General features: G+C 46.0%; 1 protein-coding gene across 2 annotated transcripts in view; it reads right to left on the bottom strand.

The window, feature by feature from the left end:
* Positions 1–1,951: 1,951 nt before the first annotated feature.
* Positions 1,952–7,374, bottom strand: part of Arhgap19 (Rho GTPase activating protein 19) — a 45,452-nt gene continuing 40,029 nt past the window's right edge. For both annotated transcript variants that reach the window (XM_059258125.1, XM_059258134.1), the window contains one exon: positions 1,952–5,619. In XM_059258125.1, coding sequence (XP_059114108.1) covers positions 5,609–5,619 — 11 coding nt within the window. In that variant the 3' untranslated portion in view covers positions 1,952–5,608. The remainder of the gene's footprint in view (positions 5,620–7,374) is intronic.

Here is a 7,374-nt window from a genome sequence, read left to right as displayed (position 1 = left end):
CCCTAACCTCTTCCAGAAGCTTCTGAGACTGAGGAATATGAGCAGGTAGAGCAGAAAGTTCCTGTGGAGAATTCCTACACAGCTCTTTAAACTGAGGCAGGGCAAATAAACACAAAGGACTTCCTTTATAGAGCAGCAGTATTGACTTTTGAGTTGACATTCCCTCACAGCACAACTACGTGGGGAGCAAACTAAATAGATCTGAAAATATAAAAAAAATTTCAAAAAAATTTAACAAAAAAATGCTGTTTGCACAGTGGAGTTTCTTAGTCCCACCAATGGGCCAGGTCACATCACACACACACACACACACACACACAGCATCCAGAGGTGTGAAGCATTCTGAAAGCCCATCAGGAATGAGAGAATGGCCTCTGCTTTTCTCTGGTTTCCAGCAAGATCCGCCTGTCTGTCCACGCTGCCTCAGCACTGTGATTACAGCCGCCCAGTCTACACTGGCTTTTATGTGGGTGCAGGGATCTGAACTCGGTTCCTCACTCTTGCATGGCGAGTGCTCTCAGCCAGAGCCCTCTCCCCAGCTTCCACTTGCTCTTCTAGTGCTTATATCCAAGTGCTTACGTTTGTGACTCATTTTCTAACATTGGATGTGGCACTTGTAATGTATGCAGTCACATGCCATGGGTGTTTCATGAACAAGAGACTGTATGCAACAGTGGTCCCATAAGAGTGTCATAGGCTGAAACTGCCACTGTCTGGTCAAGTCATAACTGCCACCCACAGAGTGGTGTGTTATTATGTGTGATGGTGCTTGTGGAAAACAACCTACTTTGCCACCAGCCATATAAAAGTGCATCCCATACATTATGAACAGTACACACTGGGCCGTAACAGCTATGTTACTGTTTACCACTAACCATGCTTTACTTTTTATCATTATTTTAGGAAGGACTCTTCTATTTACAAAAAAAAAAAAAAAAAAAAGCACTTTCTGTAAGCAGCATGGCACACTACGCCAGCATCCTCACATCTTGCTGACTGTGTCTCCTAAGGCCACATATGTAAGTACTCTATGATGTCACACAACAGCAAAATTGTGTAATGATGCATTTCTCAGAATGTATTCTTGTCAATAAACAATGAATGTCCCTTTCATATTACACTTTCATTTCAGGCTATTTCCACCCTCTGAGGCACTGCCATAGACACTGATCGGAAAACGTGGTGACTGCACCTGTCTCAAGTACAAACTTGAGCAGCCCTGTGGACCTTCATTCTTCTGGCTCGTGAGGGCTGCTCTTTCTCAAACCAGATTTGGTTTGACTGAATTAATCATTCCTTAATACCAAGGCACAAAGAGTAAAGACAACCTATTTCTAGAAATTTTAAAAGGGAGTTGGGTGTACTTTGTAAACGGAGTCTGTTGGAGCGCACAGCCCAAAAGCTATTCCCCCCACAATATGGACTAACTCAGAGTAAGGCACTAATTTAAACACCCTGCTCTCCTCAAGGAACAGGCCACCTACCCCGGGGCTCAGTTTTGTTGGTCTTGGTTTGGTTTGGTTTTTGAGACAAAGTCTCTCTATATAGCCCTGGCTGTCCTCCAGGACTCACTCTGTAGACCAGGCTGGCCTCAAACTCCCATAGATCGGCCTGCCTCTGTTTCCCAAGTGCTGGGATTAAAGGCATGTGCTACCATGCCTGGCCTCAGCCTTGTTTTGTTTTGAAGTTATTTTGCTTACGTAATCCAGTCTGGCCTCAACTCACAACCTCCTGCCTCTGCCTCCCAAATCCCAGGATTAGAGGTGTGTGCTACCCCATCTAGCTAAATCTCATCAGTTAAAGCCCCACTCCTCCTGACCCACCCAATACCCTCCCCCCACTGGAAAACACACCAAAGAAGAGCACTTTGCAGAGGTATCTTGTTCCTTAGAACAAGAAGCCACCTCTCTTCAAAGCAATGTGAGCCAAGAGACCAGTCAGAACCCACAGATAGGAAACAGAAATTTAATTTCAGAATATTACATGAATATAAAAACAATATATATGATGTTTCTTTATAATTACACATATCTGCAAAATAACCAAAAGTAACAAACAGGTGCAACCTTCTCTTAAGAAACCTTTTGGGGGTCAAGTGAGTGAGTGTGTAGACCATGCACAGGCAAGCCTTGCTGAAAGGCCTTGGGTGAGAGAATGTCCCCTGCAGCCCATTGGTCCAAGCACGTCAGAGGCATGCTCAAAGGCTCTTTAGCTTGGGCTGTAGCCTCACGCACTCCAGTTTCCATGGTGACACAAGCACTCAGGCTATTCATCCTGCATCTCCTCACTAGCCCACCTCCATTGAGTCCACACTGCTCTCAGCGTTAGCTGTCCAGTTAGTGAAGCCAGCTTCTGACAGTGAGTCTGCCATGGGGCTAACAGGCACGGGGTCACTCAAAAGCGTCCCCTTAGGAGCCAAACTTGAGGACAGTCCTATTGGTTTAGATCTTGATCCTAGCTTCAGTCTGCAGGCTTCAGGGTGTAGGAGAGCAGAGATGATGTGTTTCCAGGGGAAAGATACCATAACGACCTCCGCACATGACTGAGGACAGTCCCAGTGGGAGGCCCTACTTAGAACAAGCAGGCAGGCAGTCCAGAAACAGCAGTTCTCAAAGATGGCCATGGTCACATGGCCAGTCACAGTGGCTGCCAGGTCCCCTAAAAGCCAGTATTTCACACCATACACAGACACAGGCTCCTGAGAGGAAAGCCAGACAGAACACTACTCAGGAGGAAAGAACGGCTCTGCCCTGAGATGAGCTGACCTCCATACAAAACAACACAGCCCCCTCCAGAGCCTAAATCGCCACCGTCAGCATCCTGTACGACCTCATCTCCCAGGGGTGTTTTCACCGCAATCCTGACTGACTCTAGGAGGACCTTCTGAGTAAAGCACATTCTGTGTGGAGGGCCAACCGTGGGTTCCCTCAGGACTCATCAGCCGTGACTCTCAAATGTTCTGGTACTCGGATACAACCAATGTCTCCCAATTCTCGTTCCCTTCAGCGTGTGTGCTGGGGGAGGGGAGGTTCAAACCTTATCACTGACCTAGTGAGAAAATCCACTTCTGTGAAAGATTAAAAAAAGGGCCCAGCCTTCATTCATTTGCCCAGTGCAGATCCAAATTCGACATGATCTATCTCTTCATACTTGTGTCCCTCTGGTAAAAATATACTCCCTATGTTGACACATCAAAGCCTGTGGCAATTAACCCCACAAAGAAAGGAAAGGTACTTCCAGAGAGATTGTTCCAACATGAAAAATAAACACAACAAACATCCTTTAAGACATAGGTCAGCTGGGTGGTGATGGCTTATGCCTTTCTTTAATCCTGGCACTTGGGAGGCAGAGGCAGGAGAACTCTGAATTCAAGGCCAACTTGCCTTGGTCTACAGAGTTCCAGGATAGCCAAGGCTGCAGAGAAACCCTGTCTCAAAAAATAAAAAATAAAAGACACAGGTTAAAACATTAGTTAAAGACTGGCTCAAAAACAGCAACTGTCCCCATAAGAAGGGCGACAGCAAGCTTCTGGAGTAATGATGGAATTTTTGTCTGAGTTTCCCCAGGAGACACCACAGGATTAGAACAGCCACATATTACAAGACACAGAAGGTTATGCTGTCCCTCAAGCTCATTCTGCACAGGATCACAGCTCCTATAAGAAAAAAATGACCTATAATACCCTTAAATCAAGAGAATGACTATCCAATAAATAAATAAAATACAAATTCCCAAATACACATGGTAACTGCCCAAGAGGCCAGCTGTAGAAAAGCATGTGCACGGAGTAAACTTCTCTCTCACACCCTCACCCAGACCACCCATGGTCATTAGTTCCACTCATTCAATCCTGCTCCTTCTCTCTCTCTCTCTCTCTTCTCTCTGTCTCTAACAGAGTTCAGAACTCCTGGACACATCCAGGCCCTGCCCGGCCCTGCCCAGGGCCACATCGCAGCATGGTGGAACACACTTAAAGGAAACTTGGTGCTGGGGAGAATGTCTTTGATTTGGTAATACAAAAGGATTTCTGTTTAACCTCACTATATATCTGCTACAAGAACTTTATTTAAAAAGAAATACCTTTTCTTAGTGACAACAACAAAAAGAGCCACACAGAAGCCTAGACAAATGAATTTGCTGACGAAGACCTTTAAGAATGACCTAAAACTCCTTTAGAGAAGGAACTAAAACATCTCCACTGCTCCCAAACTATCCAGCTGAAGGCCAAATACCACATTTTCCTTCACCACTGCTGTTAAAGTAACAAATAAACAGTATAGTATGGAAGAGAGGACTGACAGACAGACACAAAGTCAGCCTCTGCTACCCCAGAGTCGGCTCTCCTTTCAACAACAACATAGCATTTCCAACTGTCTATCATTAGGCTGGCAAACCATATTTGCTGTGTGCCTGGATCCCCACAGTGGAGAGGGGACGGCTGCACAGTTCAACATCCTCACCTGCACCTGCTGCTCACTGGGCAGTGGCTCCTGCTGTACTCCTGCTTCCTGTGCCCATCCCGACAGGGAGAGGGGCAGTGAGCAACTGCTCTAGATCACTGGGACACACCACACTGCTTCCTGTGGGAACTCTTCATTAAATCCTATGGGCCCTGCAGAGACAGTTACACATGCCTTTCCTGATTCCCAGCTGCTCTCAGGAGAGTGCTGAGTGGCATATTGACACCTAGGACTGTGTGACTGGGTCCGACCAGAGCCAGCTAGCCCTTCCTGGGACCGCTTCAGTGTCCACACATGCAGACTGCAGCAAGCTCTGTGGCAGCTCGTGACTCTTCTCGCGTCCCAGGATCTGGCACAGAATGTCGCAGTGGCACCAGAGATGTCTCGGGTGAGATGATAGCCATGGAGGAAGCAAGCTAACAAACACACAACTATTCTCACACCACTCGGGGGAAGATTTGAGGCATGGGGTGCAGCTGACTAGCGGAAATCTGTCAAAACACACTGGACCGAGTTCTTTCTCACTGCCAGGTCAAATCCCCTATATGAGACACAGAAATAGTAAAGACTGTCTAGAAAAGCTATAAATTCTTTGAACACAAATAAGATAGAGATTTCTCAATCTCGGAACAAAAAGAGGTCAAAGACGTTTAACATAGAATCCACTTAGGTTATGAATCTAAACAATGGCTTTTAAAACAAGTAAATAAACAATCAATTACTCACCACTAACAACATGGAGAAAAGCCCTAAATACCAGTTAAAATGTAACAGTCCACTAAGACTGACAGTGCTTTTAAGAACTATTACTAGCAATTAAACATAAAATTTCCCATTTTGAAGAAGCAGAAGCGAGCTGAGCACATTGACTGAGCATAGCTGGGCCTGCCCACCTACGGCCCGGTGTGAGCTGGCTGGTGTCTAGTGGCTTCCTGACGGTAAAACAAACAGAGCGGAGCAGTCTCTCAGAGGCACAGCTTCAAAGACATCCAGTGAGTGGGTTAGAGGTATCAGTCGGTCATGGTTGATTGGCTTTCACAATTCAATATGCAGGGAGCAAGCTGCAAACTTCACTGAGAACAAAAGTAACACCTGTCCCACTAAAGAGAAACTTCACCGTGGACAACAGGGGAACTCTAGCTGACCCTTCAGAGGAATCCTAGGTTAAAACAGAAACAAGAGGATTAGACAATAATTAAAACATTCATTTTTAAAAATACCCCATCTAAAAGCTACAGAATCTACACTTAGTATTTTCTCCACACTTAGGATTAAATAATGTGAGACTGTGACCCTCTACCCAGTAAACATCATTGAGTCTGCTTGGTCTAGTCCTAGCTTGCTAACTCTCAACAGTCATGATGACAGTAACAGTCATCACTTCATAAGGGCAGTATGGTGACGGCTGTTAGCCCCAGTTCCTTGTACACATTGTCTCATTTATCCTCACCGCTACCTAGATGGGAGGTAGTGTGCTGTCATTTCACAGATGCAGAATCTGCAGCCCACAGAAGCTAGCCTGCCCCAGGATAGAAAGCTATCAAGCATGGCAATGGAGCGCTGACCCGAGTCTGAGTGAATACGGAGCTTGTGCTGTTACCAGCACTGCCCTGCTCACCAGAGAACACTCCCTAAAACCAAGAGCAACAAGCCACTGCCACTGCTGAGTCAAGGAGAAGAGCACCGGCGTTGGAGGTGGGTGGGTGTGCACGTCTGTGTGTCGGCAGGACGAGGGGCTGAACCCAGGGCACTGTGTATGCTAGGCAAGGACTTGACCACTGATATTACATATCCTTAAGTCTGACCCTTGCAAGCCTCCTTGAGCCAGATGCAGAGATATGACAATACACATGAAATAAACACCATAGATCATAGTCAATGTCCATACTTTAGCAGTGCTGACAAGATTCAATGGAAAAGTACTCTGTTTGGCTCAGTTAGCCAGACAAGGCTTCAAAGAGGAGAGCGAGGGAAAGTTCAGCTGGACTTTGAAGAATTAGAAAGATGTGACTACTGAAAAGAATGCTCCTTGATGAGTGGGTACTCCATCATGTGTTCTCATCTGGGATAATTTTGCCCCTGTATCCTCAAGGGACACTGGTAATGTCTGGAGGAACTTTCAGTTATCATAACTGAGGGCAGGATGCTAGTGGCATCTACGGGATCAAAGCTGCTAGATATCACCAATGCACAAGGTCACTCCACCCAAGGAATTATGACCCAAAGTGTCAACAGTGGCCAGAATAAGAAGCCCTTTGCCAAACAGAAGTCTCCATTATGCTATTGATGGTGACAGTGACAGTGCACTATCTTCTTCTGGGGGTGACTTCAACACCAGTGTCAACAGCTAGGATTGTATCCACTGTTCTGCAAGACAGATACATGGCAGGCAGGCTACTGAGCCGCAAGCTTGGAGACTGGAGAGTTCAGATCTAACAATGCTATTTGGGAGTGAACTGTGGAAGCAGATCAAGGTGCTAAGAAGGGCAAAATGCAAGAGAGAAGAGTGGAAAATTTAACTCAGTTAGCCAAAAACAAGCCAGATGTGGTGGTATACAATCCTATATAATGCCTATAATCCCAGCTACTCACGAGGCAGAAGTAAGAAGAGCGCAAGCTTAAGGCCAACCTCAAAAACCTAAAAGAAACCATGTCTCAAAAGAGGAAGAAACTCTTTAAGAAAGGAAGGGGACTGCCTAAGAATGTAGCTCAATAGTAGGGCATGTGTGAAGCCCTGGATTCAATCCCATCACCACACAAACTAAATACAACAGACAGACCCGAGAGACCGGCAGACCACAGTAAACCACAGTAAACAGGGAGAGGTTAAAGAGGAATACAAAAAGAGTGGGGTTGTCAGGACAGCAGGCTACAGTGCCCAAAGAGGAGGAGGGTCCTGACATGTGAGGATGCC

This window comes from Peromyscus eremicus, chromosome 1, assembly GCF_949786415.1.
Source record: "Peromyscus eremicus chromosome 1, PerEre_H2_v1, whole genome shotgun sequence".
NCBI lineage: Eukaryota > Metazoa > Chordata > Mammalia > Rodentia > Cricetidae > Peromyscus > Peromyscus eremicus.
The sequence above is the reverse complement of the archived record's forward strand: the minus strand, read 5'-3'. Positions and strand labels throughout refer to the sequence as shown.